At 34.3% G+C, this 19,000-nt stretch overlaps 1 protein-coding gene across 8 annotated transcripts in view; it reads left to right on the plus strand.

Moving 5' to 3' along the window:
• The window catches only part of RBM26 (RNA binding motif protein 26), a 51,390-nt gene extending 33,578 nt beyond the window's left edge, over positions 1 to 17,812 (plus strand). For all 8 annotated transcript variants that reach the window (XM_023923246.2, XM_023923493.2, XM_023923370.2 and 5 more), the window contains 7 exons: positions 294 to 368; positions 1,003 to 1,173; positions 4,934 to 5,038; positions 7,473 to 7,682; positions 9,341 to 9,427; positions 12,268 to 12,381; positions 15,640 to 17,812. In XM_023923246.2, the coding sequence (XP_023779014.2) occupies positions 294 to 368; positions 1,003 to 1,173; positions 4,934 to 5,038; positions 7,473 to 7,682; positions 9,341 to 9,427; positions 12,268 to 12,381; positions 15,640 to 15,729 (852 nt within the window). In that variant the 3' untranslated portion in view covers positions 15,730 to 17,812. The remainder of the gene's footprint in view (positions 1 to 293; positions 369 to 1,002; positions 1,174 to 4,933; positions 5,039 to 7,472; positions 7,683 to 9,340; positions 9,428 to 12,267; positions 12,382 to 15,639) is intronic.
• Positions 17,813 to 19,000: the final 1,188 nt, after the last annotated feature.

Consider the following 19,000-nt stretch of genomic DNA (forward strand, 5'->3'; position numbering starts at 1 on the left):
GTGTAATATGTTGCCTTTCAGCTTTCAGTGGAGTTTTGTAAGGTTTTACTTTATATGAGTAGTAGTAAAGTCTTCACAGTACAGATCTAACTGAAAAAGATAATTAGATCTTTCTTTAATATGGTCATGCATTGTATTCCAAAAAATAGTTGGAAATACCAGTACCTTGCATTTCCTGCTACTAATTCTTTCCGTTACTGTAAGTTACTACTGTGTAGTTGCCAGGTATAGTACGTTATTAATAATTTAGTTTCAAAGTCTAGAAACTTTTTGTAATCTTTTTATGCTTCTAGGAAGCATTGAGACTTCAACAGGATGTGAGGAAAAAGAAGCAAGAAATCTTGGAGAAGCACATTGAAACACAGAAGGTAAAATAATAGCATTAAAAACAGTCTACCAGTTCAGTTACAAAATCTCAGTTCAGCATAAAATATTTCAGAATTTATAAGAATGTATAAAAAAAATGCCTATAAAATATGTATTCTCTTAGAATGGCATTATCATACTATTTTGAGTTTATAGTTTTAATCTAACTTGTCCTGTTAAAAAAAACCCTACAAGCTTATGCAATTTATGTCCAGTTTTAATTGATAATTGCCTAACTTGGAGGCAACATGCATCTGTCTGGGGGAAGGGAAAGCCTAAGTTCTGTTTGACAAGAGCAGGAAAGAATGATGTAGAAAATTATGCATGACTGCACATAGGCTTAGGAAGAGAAAAAAGACAAAATGTCATTTAAGTTGAATAAAATTTTGAAGTAATTGAAGTGTGTTAAACAAATCTATCCAAATGAAATATCAGGCATTCTTTAGGAAACAAATCAGATTCAGACAAAGATTTTATTTTAACACAATGTGTTAAAAGTCCTATGTGTTGATTTGTAGGTCACAGCAAAACAAATGCAGTATTTGCTTTTTCTGTTAGTTACAATGACCACTGGAAAACAGATCTGTAGTAGTAGTTGCCGAGTAAAAAGACTTTTTTTTTTCCTGAACTGGACAGATGCTCATTTCAAAGCTGGAGAAGAATAAAGCCATGAAGTCAGAAGACAAAGCAGAAATCATGAAAACACTGGAAATTTTGACTAATAGCATTACCAAGTTAAAGGATGAATTAAAAGGTGTATCACCAGGAGGAGGGACGCCTTTAAAAAGCATGAAAACTAAAACTCAGGTACTCAAGTTCTGAGCTTTTTAATAGATGCATTCATGTGTTTGTTTCAGAGGAGTAAAAATAAGTAGTCTCATCAGCAGTGTTTAAACCCCTAACTGGTTTAATTTTTAAGTCCTCTTTGAAGTGAGATCCATTTTGCCTTCTTATCAAAGGTTAGTTTTAAAACCATGCTGTTGTCTAAAAGCTGTATCTGCTGTTACACAGATACTGCATCATCTGTAAGATCAAAAGAAACAAATCAGAAGTCTTATGATTCTTTCTCTTACTTTATCCAATGCTTTGTGTATAGTCTATTGCTTTCATAAATTTTTAATAGAAATAATGAAAATAGTATTTTTTACACGAAAAGATTATAGTTAGGCAGCACAAATATCTTCTGGTCAGGCTCAATACAAAAAACTGTACTGGTACGTAATTTTCTGTGACTTTTTATGTCAAGGAAATTTGTCAGTGTATTAACCTTTTAAGATTGAAGATTATACTTGTCAATTTTCCTTTGATCCAGGTGCCCATATTTGAATTTTACTTGTGAGAAGCACTTTTTCCTCTGCTGCTATGCTTGTTGATACATGGCTGTTTACCAGTTTCCTACCTGCCTAAAGATGCAATCATATTACCTTTTTAAAATACACTGATTTGCTTTTTATAGAAGTATTTGTTCCTAAACAGATCACAGCCTTGTAAAGAAATACCAGAAAGAAATACTGAAATTACTTCTGTGTACTCAACTATATCTTCTTATATAGTTTGTTAGAAAAAAGTTGAAGCAATATATATTTGTCCTGAAAATGGGCATAAATTGCTAGGGTGGTCAGACAATAGAATAGGTTGCTTGCTGAGAAAGGTGGTGGAGTCACATTCCTTGTGGTGTTTAAGGTGCTTCAGGTGTCTGCATCAGGTGCTGGGTGATGTGGTTTAGCTACACTGGTATCTGTGGGTAGACAGTTTGGCTTGATGATCTTAAAGATCTTTTCCAACCTTGATGATTCTATGATTCTTGCTCCAGGCTTTTACAGTCTCAGGATACAGGATTGATGAAGGCAAATCTTTCCAGTAAAGACTGAGGAGAAGGAGGTATTGAGTACCTCCACTATTCTCATGTCCTTTGTTGCCAGGTCCTCTAATATCCAGCAGTCAGACCACATTTTTCACAGCATAGTGTTCCTCTTGCTGCTGATTGATGTGTTGAAGTCCTTCTTGTTTCTCACCCCCCTTGCCAGATTCAAAGCCCTCGGTGGGCTTCAGCTTTCCAAACCAGTACCTGTATGCTCAGACAATTTCACTGTGTCCTCTTCGTACTCTACCTCTTGTATCTTGGTTTTGGATATAAGTTTTTTTAGAATCGTCATGTTCAGGCAAGCATTCTGCCGTGTTTATTTCCTGCATCTTCTTGGAGGATGCAATTTTTGGAAATCATCCTGCCTTTCCAGCAGTTACCCAGACCCATGGTATTAAAACAGGAATTTTTTTCCAGCTGTCAGAAGAAGGCCTCATTTACTTTCACATGTGACTAGATAGTGTGTAGTACACACCCACTGCAATATCACCTGTGTAGGTCTACTGTTGGTCCTGACTCATAAGCTTTCAGCTGGCTCATCATCTGTCCCCAGGCAGAGCTCTGTGTGTTCATACTGCACTCTCTTAATGAAGAGCAATTTCTACACCTTGCCATCTTGGCTCATCCTTAAGAAACTTTTTGTCCACTGCACCACTCCACTGTCTGTTTCTCTGTGATTCTATAGTCCCAGGGAGATTATAGCCCTGTAACTGCACACAGACATCCAGTGCCTTCTCTGTTTCACAAGTTTTGTGTGTTAGTGTATAGGCTCTTTAGAGAGGCACTAATTTCACAGAAGAGGAAGGAGATTTTTCCCCTCTGATGCTGTTGTGTAGGCCCTTCCTCATTTGCATGATTGGTAAGTTTGTATTTGAGATGGTTCTTCAACCCAGTTTTGTTTATCTGTTTATTCTGCCCACGTCACTCTTTGCTTGGTAACCTGGTCTACCACTTCCTTATGTGATAGTTGTTTTTACTAAGAAAAAGTGAGGCAATATACTAACATTGAACTTTTAATGAAGTTTTTGACCTGCTTTTCCATTTCCTTTGAAATACAGAAAATGAAGAAATGTTTTAAGTAAACCCACTTCATAGTGGATCTTTGTGCAGTTTTGTTAACATTTGAAATAGCAAAAACAATCAACCCCATCTGACTTCTGTAGAAGTGAGGATTTTACAGAGCTCTTGGTTTAACTCTTCAACTTTGACAATTGTCTGAAAGATTTTGGTCTTGGTTCTCTTGCATTTTTAAGTGTTAAAGACCTGGACAACTGTGAAGAAGACACTGAAGAAGATATGGAAGATGAGGCCCACATGACTGCCATTATCTTTACTTGTTTTTGCTTCTTCCAGTTGATCCAGATTACAAAAGGCTCTCCCACTTTAAGTGAGAAACCTTTGCTGCCTCTTGGTGTGTCCTGAATGAGGAGGTATTTTCTTCTTCAGACTTGACACAGCTCTGTAAAAGAGGAGTCTTCATTAAGACCACTATAATAAACCTCAAAAGTCTTCATTACACCAGTGTCACTGGCTGCTCTGTGAGTGCTAGCTGCTGGTCATCATTAAACTTCAGAAGCTCTTCTTTTGTCATGTCATTGATGTATTGCAACACAGTGGGATTTGAGAGAAACACTGTTTCCAATTTTGAAAATTTGAAAAACCATTATACAGAAGATAATGGATTTTTTTTTCATCTGGTTGCAGTAGATAATCAGAGAAATGGAGCTTAATAAACTTGAGGTTGAAGCTGCCAGTTGAATAATCCAGTTTTTTTTTTTCTTTTAAAGATTCCAGGAAAAAAAACCCATCACCTTTCTTTATCAAATGATGACACTTGGTTTCCAGCTGTCACAAGCAGATAACCATTGTCTTTTGACATCCAGCTTTTGCAAATATTCCATGCTGTTGTTTTGAATCAACATGTGTAAATGTAAACTGTTTCACAATCCTCTGTAGTTTTTTTTTATGGTTAGCCTTAGTTTCTGATGTCATTGAAATGTTTGGGTCCTGCTTCTTTAAAAAAAAGAAGACAAAAAAGTTTCTCTTTGGATCACAACTTCAAATTAAGTTTTCATGCTTACTTAAATCTTTCCCTGCACCTCAGTGTTTGCTTTGAACATGTCCTTATTGGGGTTCAGAGATACCTTTCTGTTTCATATATGTTTTCTGAACTTTAATAATTTTTTCAAGATCCTGTGTCCTGGAAGGTAACTTTGAGTGTATCAGAGACCAGTTGTTTGTTAGCAAAGGTCTTGCTACTTCCTGTGTTTTTTCACTATTGTCTGAATAGAGCTACCATTTGTGCTTTTGCATTACGACATTGTAATAAACTCAGATGCTTTTTCTCAGTACTGATCATAGATTTTGTATTCATTCATAGCTGTATTGGCTTTTTTTTTTTTTTTTTCTTCATCTCATCACCATAACCATATAGTCTTGAATTTTTACTGTATGTGTCTTTAAAAAAAATTCCATTAGCTTTGGATTGGCTTGGTAGTCTAAAAGACTTGATATCACAAAGCTTAGATGAAAGTTTTACCTTGCTATGAAGACTCCTAAGCTTGTGCTAGGTTTGTTTTTGAAAGTGGAAAGCCAATGTAATAAGCAGTATACCTTCAAAGTTACAGCTTTTAATCAAACAGTTGTTTCCTTGGTAGAGAATGTAAACTGTGGAACTAATAATTTGCTATAACAATTTCTTAGATGCAGAAGGAGTTACTAGATACTGAACTGGATTTATACAAGAAGATGCAAGCTGGGGAGGAGGTTACTGAATTAAGACGAAAATATACAGAACTGCAGCTGGAAGTATGTTTGTATCTTCTTTTGTAGCAATTAACTTTTAATAAAATATTTTCCTTTATGTTTAGCTTGTGCATTGTATCATGAGCTATTCTTTTCCAGAATGCAGTATTAAGTTGCATGTAGATGGAGACATAAAACAATAATATTTTAAAAAAACACTTCACCTACTTCAGTGGAATTCAGAAATAGTAGTGTCTTTAATTGGGATTGCTAATTATTTAAATTCTGTAACTGTATAGATGACATGATATTTTATGGATTTATGGTAGTAATGCTTTCTTGAGAACATGGAATTGTTGCCTGAAGGTAGTTTTGTGTTTGACACAGAAAAGCCTGATCTTTTGTTCTTAAGTGTTAGCATCAAAAAGCCTGAGGTGCCAAAAGTAGTATTATTTCAGTGTTGGTTTCAAGGGGAAGACTTAATAAAAGCAAATACAGTGTTTCAAGAAGTATTCAATGTGTAGAAACACAATTTTTTCTTTCAGTACTTGCTTTGAAAAAAAATTGAGATGGCTGAACAAAATTTTCCATATATGTGTCTATTGAGAAATGATGAGTGCTGTGGGTGTTATTCTGTGTTATATTGCACTTCTTGCCTGTATGATTGTGTAATATCTACTTGAATCAGTTGATAATCTCTTTTTACTGAGGGTAAGCAGGGCTGCTGTGACACTTAAATAGCTCTTAATGAAGTCATTAAGACATGGTCATGTCTTATGTGTAACTGCATATGAATACAGCACACATACGTGCAGCAAAGTTGCATCAAAATCTTACTTTAAAACTTGTTATGCAGCTTTGGTAAGCATGAAAATAGTTTTGCTAATAAACCAAGCCAATTTAATAGAGATGGCACAAAAGCCATATGTTAACAATGTATTTTCTGATGGTGAGTAAAATTGTATAAGTGTACTGAAAGATTGTTTTAAATTCTACACCTCAGCAAAAATGTGAATTTAATGACATGTAAAATAAGAATAGAAAAGCAGGTGCACACTCACAATATAGTTACATCATAGCTGAGTACACTAATCCTACTCCATTTCTCATTAAGTCTGTATTTTGAGTTAGGTAAAAAAGAGCTCTTTCAGGACAGTAATATTTAAAGGAATTTTCTGAAGCCTTTAGCAAATACAAACAGAAGTAGATGGAGAAAAACAGGGTCACCAGTGATGCATGCTTACATGGTTCAGGGAACAGCATGAAGTATATCCCTTGTTCAGATTACAAGGGGGATATGGGGTTTTTTTTTCCCCCTTGTTGTTTGTTTGATTCTTCAGTATTCTTAAAAATTCTCTTAAAAATTTTTATTCACATATTGTGTATGTGACTTTGACTCCCACAATATTTTATTTGTTGTTTCTTTGACTCATAACCTGTTTTTCTGTTCCAGGTGACCCTGACTTTACTGAAAGAAAATCCAACTAGTTTGCAGCTTGGTTGTTGAGTCAGCATGCCCCAAATTACTCATTTAAACATTTTAAAATGTTTAAAAAACCCCAAAAAAGAACAAAATGAAAAATACCCAAATATGTCAGCATTCTGTTTATAAAAACCTAAAAAAAAAGCTAGATACTATTGTATAATTATCTGAATAATTTAATGAATAAAGCTGTAAGAAAATGATCTTGTGGCTAATATCACTGACATGCATTAAAGTAGTGCCATCACTGAGTTTGTAAACACTGTAGGATATGTTAAAAGTGTGGTGATTTAATTTAACATTTGATTCCTATGGCAGATCTATTAGGGTTCAAAAATATGTTTTTTCTTGCTGTAAACATTGAAATTAGATACCTGAAAGGGGTCTTTCAAAACTTAAGGTAAATGGCAGTCACTGCCATTGACCTTTCAATTATTCTTGAAGAACATATGCCAGTTCTTTAGAAGGGATACACAGGTGCTGTGGAAATAGATATTTTTGAGTACCTAGACCCAAGTGTTCAGTGAGTATTTTGTCCTTGGAGGTGCCTCTTAGAAACCTTCATTTCACATCTCACAGTTCTGTGCTCAAAAGCTCTTAAGGTGTCGTAATTCTGGTCAGAATGACAGTCTTGTCTAAATTTCAGAAACAAACGGATAAAATAAAGAGACTAATTAAGTAGTTAAACACTGTATCAAGAAATTTTGGTAATGAAATTTGAGTTGTACAGCAGTTGCTGTGAGGAGTTTATCTTCACAGATAAGGGCTCTTTTGATACCTGGTTCTTGTTTCCTCTTTCCATCCTATTATTGGTCTGGTAATGATTAACCTTTAGTTAATTAGCTTTTGAATGCTATTTAAATGTTCACCTTCTGTTATTTTAATACCTGCAAGCTGCTTTTTCTGGGGCTTTCTTGGGGATGTGTTTTTAGGAAACATCATGTTTGTAAATTCTGTCTAAATATGTAGATGGTGAATTTTAATCTACCAATATGTTATGTGTAAACATCTTAGGCTGCCAAGCGAGGGATTCTCTCCTCAGTTCGCGGTAGAGGGGTTCATGCGAGAGGCCGGGGTGCATCGCGTAGCAGAGGCAGAGGAATACGGGGCCGGGGCAGAGGCAGAGGAGTTCCTGTGCACGCAGTGGTGGATCATCGGCCCAGGGCACTGGAAATCTCTGCGTTTACCGAAAGCGACAGGGAAGATCTCCTGCCTCATTTTGCGGTATATCAAATTGCACTTTTTTTTTTCCACCTTTGGATAACATCCTTGCATTGAATGACTTGTTTTCTCCTGATTCAGTTCATCTGGAAATACTATGTAGTAATGAATCTTTAGCAGAAGATGCTTTAGGAAAAGGTAAAACAGGAAAAATACACTATTGCTTCAACTAGTTATAGGTGTAATCACATGGTGTTTAGAAGGCTTTTATTCTTACAAAGAAAAACAGCTTGTAATATTTATTTGCTTAGGACATATGTAAAGTTTTTACAATTTTTTAGGTACAGAAAGATAAAATAACTGAAGGGATGGTGAGAACCAAGATAGATTTATTGTCAAACTTTCAGTACCTGAAGTATGTTTGTCTTTGTTGAAGTATCTTAACAAGTGCATAATGAAAATTTTCTTCAAACATTTTCAGTGCTTTTGCCCAACTTTCTGAATTTAAGTCAGAGTGAAAATTGTTCAGTTATATGTAGATCTTGAAAAGGCATCCAAGTATTTGTCTAATCATGTACTTAAGCTTAAGAAGTCAGATATTTTTCTACTTTTTTTTCTATTTTCAGTCTAAAAAATTATAAACTGGTACACATAATTTTTAGAAGATTTTTCTTTGTAAATATAATAGTTAAAAATCAACTTAAATTTATAAAAACACCCTCTATTTTAAAAAAGACTGTAGTAAAAGTAAATTTGTTTATTTTGTGGAATAAATGCTAAGTATATCATGCAAATCTCTATCTGTTCCACCTTCCCCATTGTTTGTGTGGGTTTTTTTCCCCTAACATTTAATTGCAATGGTCCTCTCTGAATAGAGAAGTCCAGGAACCAGTTAGTCCACTAAATTCTATTCCAGTCAGTGTACTTAATATTTCCTGTCAGGCAGTCATGCAAGCTTTTAAAACAAACAAACAAATAAATAAATAAAGCAAGAACTGGTCTCTCTTTTTAAATGAAACTTAGTATCTTTAACAAGCCAAAACTGTAATCAAAAAGAAACTTAGTAACATGAACAAATACAATTCCATTCACAATGTTAGTTGGATAAGGCTGAAAAAAAAATTAATTTTTAATTTTGCAGATTGCAAGCTTGCTGCTTTAAACTTGCTCCAGATTCCATTGGAAATTCTTTGAGCTGTATTTCTGTTCCTGTGATAGGATACCACAACCCTGTGCACATCAGCAGTGCAGTCCTCTTGCACAGATGTGGTTTTTTCTTGGTCTTTGCAGCTTACACTGATGGCAGCAGCAGCAAAGATAGCAGTACCATCATGGTCATTACAGGAATAGATAGGTCATGTTATTAAGATGCTGAAATACAGTTGAGTTTTCAAACTTTTCCTATAGCTCCTGACTCCAAGAAATTTCTGTAGAAATGTTTCATAATAAGTTAATGGAATCATTTCAAGATCTTTCTAATCAGAAGAGAAATACTGAAGCAGAGCAGCACACTTCTGTCATAGTTTTACTTCATACCTATAGGAACTGGAAAATCCAGAGACAAGACTTGGCTAGGACAAGTACTCTGGCATTAAGACTGTGAAATATGCACTGTTCTAATTTTCTGCTTTTTTATTGAGGGCATTTGATTTAGGACTTCATTTTTAGAGGTGGGAGAACTGTTTTACTAAACTTTTTTTTGTTTGTTTGTTTATCAAAAGCAATATGGTGAAATTGAAGATTGCCAGATAGATGACTCTTCTCTCCATGCGGTGATTACTTTTAAAACAAGAGCAGAAGCTGAAGCTGTGAGTATAATCTTTCTTGAAAATATACTGTAGCATTCAAATACTTTGTTTGTTACCCTTCTGTATTTGATTAAATATAATACTAATGGCTATTTTAAAACTGCTGTCACAAAAGTTTAAATTAAACAAAAATGTCAGAACTGTACAGTACTGAAATACTTAGGAAATTACAGCAAAACGAAGTGTAAGAGGGATTTAAGAGAAAGCCTTAAGAATTGATATTTAGATGTCTTGGTTTATCTTCATTTAATTGCCAGGTTTTTTTACCTGACTTGGTAACCTCATAGTCTACCTGGAATTTCACTGACATCCTGCAGAATCAGGACTATATTTAGTTTGGGATCACTTTGGTTTACCTTTGTCTGAAAGTGTGTAGTAGTGTAAATGAGATTTGATCTGATTCTTAGTTTCCGTTTTTTTTTTAACATGTTTTTAGAGATTTATGAAATTAGAGAAGCATAGAATTGCAGACATAACTTTTAGAAACTAAAATCCAGAGTTGACTTTCATTATAATTCAGTATCATTACATATGGATCATTAGAACTTAGTACATTTGTATCAGCAGGACTCCTGCCTTACTTGGTCCATGGTATAGGCATACAGTATATTATGAGATCTTGAACAAATTAATAATATGGTTGTTCTGAAAACGATATATATTTCTTTTTTTAAATCCTTGTGTCACTGTTGGGACGAAATATTCTTTAAAATAGTAGGGACTACAGAAAGAATGGGTTCAGATTTGCAGTATGGTTGTATGGAAAGATTTCATTTTAAGTTTATATTTTGCACAAATTTTACCTTGTGGAGTTTACTTGAGCACAGTTTTCATAACTGGCCAGACTGTTCTCTTTTTCATCTTGAGACACCAGTAAGGTGATTTGAAAGAAATAACTGTTATTTACAATGCAAATTAACTGCTGGAGACAATAGTTTTGAACACTTAGGGTATCATGTATAGTTAGATATTTTGATATCCATGTGCCAAAGATATTTTACAAAAACACAGAATTCTGTTTTGTTTGTGAAACTCTTAGCTATAGTAATGATGAGCACTAACTGTATGGAGATAGTATTTATTCCATAGAAAAGGAGGTACAATTAATGGTACATGTTGTATACTGACTGATAGGAGAAAAACAGTATTGTACACCTGTACTGAAGGAACATAGTTCAACAGTGAACAAAAATTCTGTTTGAAGATGGAAGCTGCTGTAATTAGTATATACATAAGTGAATTGAAATAAAGTTGGGATTTTAGTTTTGATGTTTCCTGGTATTGGATACTTCCTTTTGCAGTTTCACGTTCTTTGGCATTGTCGTTTGCACATGAAATACTCTTTAAGTGTGGAGAGAAAGTTCTGCTTCCCTGAAAATAAAAATAGGTCTCCTAGAACAATAAATAATCTGTTTTTGTGGACTATCCAAATAATAACTCCTTACTTCTATATAGAAGTAAAGTATATAAATAAAAGTCTTTACTTCTACCAAATGGAGTATGATTCACTGCAAAGGTCTGGATCAGGATTTATTATCAATGTTTGAGATGTCCATGTTCTAGTGAGCATTGAAACGTTTAATTGTCACTTTTGTGTTTGATTAAACTTGGTGTCTAATTTCAGCTTCATTTTTAAGAAGCTGAAGATTTTATTAAAACTGGGCTCAATCAAATCTATATCGAAAATTTGTATTTTCTTTAAGATATTCTTACATATTAAATATATTTCCATTGGAATGTCTGTGTTTACAACTAAAGCTTTAAAGCTGACAGTTTGAGAAGTTGTAGAAAGTAAGCATTAAAAAACCTCTGCTGAGGAAAGTTGTGAAGTAAATGCAGCTAATATTTTACCTTCTTAAATGAAAATAGGCCTAGGCTTTATGATCATATATGTTCTAGCCTAGAAGGAAGAGGAAGGTTCCCTATTGTAAAATGTTGCATTTTTATGTAGTAGTAATTTCTTCCAAAGAGTACAAGTTATTTCTGGACCTAAATGTCACATCTAAGTACTTTTAAAAATTCTAGTTGTGTGACATTGTGATGAGACCATGGACAAAAAGCTCCTGAGCTGCATTTTAATAAGCATAGAGTCTTTTAAATTTATCATAAATTTATATGTACAGATTTAAAATTTATACCTGGGGACTTTAATATCACACAATTCATGTTCAGATGTCATTGAACATGTAATTGTTTCTACATTTCACATTATGCTGTACTTTCAGATTGTACTATAAATCTTTTGTGACCATGACGGTTATTTCGGAATGTTGCTAACACTGATTTATGCTCATTCATGTTACTTTAATTTGAACATACTATTTCCAAAGCAGCCACTTAAGCAACTGGTACTTAGAAAGACATGAATATCCCATAAGTTAAAAATTTTTACATTTCAATTACAACAGCTTTACAGGAAGTGGAACGTTTTCCAGTAGATTACATTGTAATCACACAGGGACTTTTTTTCAGTTGTTTGGTTGTTGGGTTTTAAAAAATATGTTAAATAATTTGTGGCATGTCTTACTTCTTCCAGTAAGTTATGAATTAATAGTTTTGTGTCTGTCTTTGAAAGGTGAGGAACCCTGCAAAATAATACTAAAAAACAGGAAGGTATTGGTTCAGTATGTTATCCACATTACTAAATGATTTATAGCTTCCCAAGCTTATTTTCTCCTAAATGTATTTTCATCATTTTCCTCAAAGGATGTATGAATTCCATGTGCAATGAATGAAGTTGTTTCATTTAACCTAGTAACAGCACTTCAGTATGAACATTTTACAACTTAGACTTTGTTTTGTAAAGTCACATGTAACTAAGATAGTTAAACTTGTTTTAGGCTGCAATTCATGGGTCTCGTTTCAAAGGACAAGAGCTAAAGTTGGCATGGAACAAGCCTGTTGCTAGTATGTCAGCTGTTGAAACAGAGGAGGCTGAACCTGATGAAGAAGAAGTAAGCTTGCTTTTTCTTTATTTTTTATTTTAATTTTTCTTTTTTAAGATTAAGTAATACCACTTTTTAAAAAAGAAAATTTATCTGTGGATTCATACTTGTATTTTTTAATCGAACTCATATTTTGATATCAGAAAGTAGATTTCTGTATATTTCTTGGGGTTTAGGGTGTTGACAGTCTATATATTTTGTTTTTCCTTGCAGAAATATTTAATTTCTTACATAACAAAAAACTGTAAGGGATATATCTAGAAAATGGAAGGCACAGGTTTGAACTTGCATGAGAGAGATTGAGGATTTTTTCCAAAACATGGGTTTCTGCTATCTGCTTTTGGCACTAATTTCTTAGAGGATCATATTTCAGACTCTAATTTTCCTTTATAGATAATGTCATGGAGGATACAGGTGAAGGAATAATTCAGAGCATTTTCTGACTTCATTCAGATATATAAAGTACCCTTGCTGAGTGTTAGTCTTCATCATGGTACATGAAAGATACTAAAGCCTTGTGCAAAGAATCCTAATTAGTTAATGTAGAAGTAGTAGGGCAATATGTATTGATGCAGTCTAACTCATTGCACTCAAATACCTATGTTTGTGAATTCGGAAAAGTCACCTGGGAATAAAGTCAAACAGTCTTTTTCCAGACTTATATACTGTCAGATAACTGTATCCACATAATTGGCATAGAAAAGTTAAAGCGCAAGTGTACCTTGACTTACTTGATGACAGGATTTTGTCTGTATCTTTTTTGTGTGGCATTTTGGCGGATCTACCACTGAAGCAGCTTCACAAGTTTGCCTTGATACAACCAAATTTGGTTAGTTTTCTTATACTTGGTGGTGTTCACTTTCTGTTTTTTTTGCTGAAGAAAGCCACTTTGGGTGTTGGCTCCCTGTCTCCAAAAATGCCAATTTGTTTTTATGTGCCAGTTGAAGATAGGTACCTCTCACGTTAGACATTTGTGCATTCCAGTTTACTGAGTACAACTTTCCCCATGTACACAAACCTTCAGAATTGTCATGAGGTGTGAGTGAACAAGAGACTATATTGTGGAATCTTCAGAGCATTTTAGGTATTTTGTTATATCTCCTTCAGAGATGTGTTGCCTGGGAAGATCAACAGCAGTATGTTGATGCAAAGAATCTGCATTATTGAGAGGTCTCCTTGAGTAACCACTTCACTTGAGACTTTTTGTGTAATGAAGGAAGGGCATTCAGGGATATGCAAACATTTCAGCAGAGTAAAGGAAGGAAAGTACAGATTCATTGGTAGGTGAGCTACAAAGAGATCTGCCTTTTAACTGCCTTAGCTAATTATTCCTGTGGAGAATACTTAGGAATTGAACTTGGATCCAAACCTTAGCTGTTCATTGGTTTTGTCTGCTTGCTACTTAATTTGTTTTATAGCAGCTATTGTAAACACATGAAAAAAGTTTTCTTCATTATTCCATACATACCATGTTAGTTCAGCTGGGTACTATGCTAGAGAAAGTAGCAGCGTTAAGACTTGAATAAGACTGAGTACTTTGTTTCAAGAAAAGAAGAAATGAGCTATATAATTCAGCTGAGTGAGATTCTTAATAATGAAACAGGGTTCCCAGTCCCAACTTCATCAAATAAGAGGAAAGTCTTTTGCACTTAAGCACTGTAGAAAATCCCTGGTGAGTAGCCAGCTAATTATAAAAAGCATCTGGTCTACACCTGGTTGCCTAACAGAAGAGTTGACTCTGCTGAGTCAACAACTGATCCCTAGCAAGAGTTAAAATGTGTAAGTAGAGATAAGCTTTTAATCATCAGGGATTTGCAGTTCAGGGACCTCTTGAATCAGAAATGTGGTGTCTTTGTAGTTGAATGGCATTGGCATGTGTTTATGGTATTAATTTATTTGGTTTCTTTGGAATCTGAATAACATATGTAATGTCCTGTAAGAGGGAACGCTACTGTTCAGCTATGTCTGAATAAGTAACCCTGAATAAGTATTGTTCTATTGGATCTGCCACCTAAATGTTCTCTCTTAATTTTCTTTAAGATACTTAATATATAGGGACACTGTCATATTTCCCTCAGTTATTTTCTCTCCCTATAGTTGTTCCCCTCTATGGACGCCTGGCTTTTTGATCATCTCTACTACCACTCAGTTTTGTGCTCTGTAGAGTTCTGCCCTGTGCACTGCCCAGGACTCCTCCTCTTTCACTGTTACACGGCTGTATTTTATCTCACTCAACATCAGGGAGTTACCAGGAAAGGATCTAAGTCCTCAGAAAGTTTCTGTTTTTTAGTTAGGATCAGGCATACATTGACAGATGGATCAGGTGTCAACAGAGCTTATTTTGAAACCATTCCTTCCATATGCAAGAATAATGAAGATACTCTTGTAAAAACACCTACTGGAAAGAGAGAAGATGTAGTTCTAGGCTTTCTTCAGCCTAGAGCCTCTTCTCTCTCAGAAGACTTCATAACTTTGCAAATCAACCTTCACATGTCTTGCTGAATTTGGATATACTGTTGCAAAAAACCTATAATTCCTTAGACACAAAGAATAAGCAAGAAAGAACACATTTTCTAACAGCTGGGCAGTTTTGATAGGGAAAGAATTCTTTGTGTTTTAGTTCTTTCTTTAGCTGTGGCAGAATTTCCTTAGAGTTAGTTGCGATCTTCAAAACATTTCCAAGATAGGATAGGTTATATACAATGTTTATAGACATCTGTGTCTATATGTAGGTAGAAATTAAAGCCACTTATAGTCAAAGGCTTTGAATTCTTTCAAGCTACTATGTTGTTATGGAACAGAATTGAAAATATACTGTTTGTCTGAATTTCTCTAAATACCTGTCTCCCTGCCTCAGTTGTTTAAATTTTTACGTTGCTTTCAATTTTGATTAAGCTGTCAAAATCAAAAAATCCCAGATTCAACCTTTTGGATAGTGTTAATTTTCAGTATAGCATATTAAGTTTCATGGGAACATAGCAGCTTGGACACCAACGATACTCTGAAGAATCAGAAGAGATGTTTAAGGATGAGGTGCATGTGTCATGGTCATCTTGAATTCTGTTGAAAAGAAAAAAGTTTAATTTGCCATTTAGTAGTATACATATATATAAGACATACATATCCAGTGTACTTTCTTGAAAGCATTAATGTTTACCTATTCACAACCAAGTTTTTTTCTTTATTATAGTGCAAGTACCATTTGTATTTTGCCTTTTGATTTTTAACATTTTCTGATAGAACAGTAATCATATTTTTCTCTTAAAGTTTCAGGAAGAATCTTTGGTGGATGACTCACTGCTTCAAGATGATGATGAAGAGGAAGAGGAGAATGAATCTCGTTCATGGAGAAGATGATTCAACTGATCAACGACAATGCTAGAACTGCACCTGTGTTGCATTAGTATTACCTAATGTACTTCTGCATCTTTGTATTAAAAGGGGTTTTGTGATGAAGTTGGATTCAGATATAGATTAAAAAGCAGCTGGTCGGTTATACATTTTGAGAGATTGATGTTTGAGTTACATTTCAGTAAATGATTGCTAAAGACATCATACTAGGAACATATGCAATGTTTTTATTACATAGTTCTACAGAAAGTTACAGAATTCTTTGGGTTCTTTGTAATTTACTGAATTGGTCAAACACGAATGACCAAAAGTTGTTATAACATAGATAATTTTTGTTCTATTCCAGATACGGAATGAAAATTTGCATTTAAAATCTTTGTGAATGTTTTCAGAAATGAATAGATAACAGTACTAAACTGAAGTCTCTAAAGTTATGTATTCATAATATTGCATAGTAGTATGCTTAGGCTTTACTATGTACTAGCCTTTTGTTGGATTTGTGTACGTATTTTACCTATGGGTTTTAATGATAAAGTGTATGACTGCTTTGCATATAAGTCCTTATGACTTTAAGATGTTAAAAAAATAAAGAAATGGAATGGTCTTAAAAAAAAAAAGAAAAAGAAAAAAAAGCAATAACCAAAAAAGCTAAGGCAATGGTCCTTCATGATGAAAAAAAAAAAAAAGAAAAAAAAAGAAAAAAAAAAAGAGAAAAGACCATTCCAAATGGCAACCCCCACCCCCATGTTCACAAAAGGAGCTTGAATCACTATCACTTACACTTAAATAATACTGAGTATATAAAACCAATCTCAATCGTGTTTTATCTACATTAACACATGGTGTACTCTGCATAAAAACTTCTGGATGTTCTGAATTTTAAGTAATGCAAGTCAAATCTTAAAAAGAATAATACTCCAACAATGAGGAATTTTTTTATATTTCTGCACTGTGCAACTCTAGAAGAAAGTTTGATAGCACAAAAATAACATGCAGTACTGAAATATAATTTAGAAAAATATGTGAGGAGAATCTGAATACTTGGTATTATTCTAAAAACTTGAGTACACAACTAATGCATTTTTTTATATTCCTGTGTTTTTATGATTACATTTTTTAATTCCAAAAGTAACACTTTGAAAATCCTAAGTTTACACTATAGCACATACTCACCATTCAAAAATACAGGAAATGTTAGTGTACTGCACAGAAAATCTTCATTGGCTCTTTCTAGCAGGTCTTTCTGGTATGTGAGGTCTGAAGTTGCATTTTAGGAAGGGGAACTGCCTACCCCTTTGCAGTAAAGGACCTCTCAGAGAGACTTGTTTTTGTTTCCATTTAGTGGCATTTTGCTGGACTGGTTTCAAAAGGAAACCTATTTGTTAAATATTAAAGTCTTGGGGTTTATTTTTGTTATGAAGGGAGTGGGTGGGGTGTTGTTTTGATTTAGTATTTTCTTTCCCCCCCGTTAATCCATTAATGAGTGCATCATAAAACTACTGTTTTATTTATCAAGTAGATGGATATGAGCCTGTACCAACATTCACTTAAGTGTTGGATTCAATGATCCTTGTGGGTCCCTTCCAACTTGGAATATTCTGTGATTTTTGTGATAGTGCTTCAGTTAATAGTATGTTTTCTGTAGTCCATGTTTTTGTCTTTTTCTGAAAAGGGGGAGAACTGGTATTAGTCATGTCCCTGTCCTTTTTTTTTCAATTCCAAAGTAGGAATGGAAGAAAGTAGAAGTAGTAGCATTTTAGAGAGAAGAGCCCCAGCTGTAGAATTTTTGTTTGTGCTTTTCAATTATTTGAATGGATTTTAAGAACTGGATCCTGGTTTGTTTTTTTTTTTTTGTTGTGCTTTTGATTTGGTTTGGTTTTCCCCTCTGTCCTGATGTGTATGCATATCTTGTTGCAAAAAACATGCACTTAAATTTTTGTACAGTCCTAGTTTCACATTGAAATGTCACAATTGACTGCCATGCTTGTTACACTAGTTCTAAATTTTGCCATAAGGAATTGTATATGGGAAATGGATTTCCTTTTACACTGAATTTCAGGCAAAATAAAATATTTTAAGAATCTTTCTATCCAGTGCTCTGAATGAGCTGTTCTAATTCACTGAATTAAGAACAAGCTTTCCTACTTCCTTAATTAATTTAGTACATTTGAAGGGTGCCAAATTGACAGTCCATGAGGTGGAGATTTTCTGTGTTATCTTACAGAATAGGTACAGCACAGGAAAACACTGTCCATATTCCATAAAGTGTTTGTGTGGAATGCTTTGCTGCTCAAACCTGCCTTTTTACTGCAGTCACTCAGCACAAGCTAAGGCAACTACAGGTGTGTTTTTTTACATGGAAGCTTCTTACAAATCATCTGAAATTGCTGTGTCATATAATTTTGAAAAATTGTGTTCCAAGTTTGCTGGCTTGTTTTGACTTCAGCCTGATAATGCATCCATCCAAGATTCATTTCATTGAAACTTTGCACCCTGCTCTACTGGTAAGGGAGGAAACCTTTTAAAATTCTTTTTATCACCTTCCTTCTGCAAACTTCCTACTGGTGTGTATTTTTTTCCTGCTGTTACCTTGTGACATTCTGAAAAACACCTGGATCAGAATGGCTTGGTTTATTCTCACTTTAAAACCAACCCCAGTCAAAACCAATCTGTGGTTGTATGTCATTCGACATAAGGAACCTGTCCCAGTTGCAGTCTGTACGGATTCTGTACAAATTCCTGTAATTCTAAAATGATTTTTGTCATGTGATTTCTTGTTGGCTTGCTCTGTCTTCCATGTCTAGCTCTGTTCTCCTCTCCATCATTTTGCTACTACCTTAGCCAACACTTGTCACTTCAGTCAGATCCTTATTAACATAGCTTACAATGAAATCTTTTGTCACCTGGAGCTGCATCCTTGTTTCAATCAACAAACCAAACATCCTGCTGGCTTGGTTTTCTTCAAGACAGCTTTTCAAAATTTCCATGGAATAAAAAGTAACATTTAAGAAGGTATTTTATTTTCCACTTGAATGCTATAGGGCTGGAGTAAGATGTGAGCTGACATGCAGTTCAATGGCAATATTGTTTAAAACTATATTGGGTTGAACTTCAAAACATTTAAAGAATGAGTAATTCAGACTATTGCAAACTCTGCAAAACAGTAAATTAACAAGAATATCTCTTTGAAGCAACACTTAGGGCCAGTTCTGTTCATATTTTTCCTTTTCTTAAGACCAGTCGTGCACTACACTTGTACAAATGCACTAAGTAATAT

Source organism: Cyanistes caeruleus, chromosome 3 (genome assembly GCF_971803275.1).
Source record: "Cyanistes caeruleus chromosome 3, bCyaCae1.hap1.1, whole genome shotgun sequence".
Taxonomy (NCBI): domain Eukaryota; kingdom Metazoa; phylum Chordata; class Aves; order Passeriformes; family Paridae; genus Cyanistes; species Cyanistes caeruleus.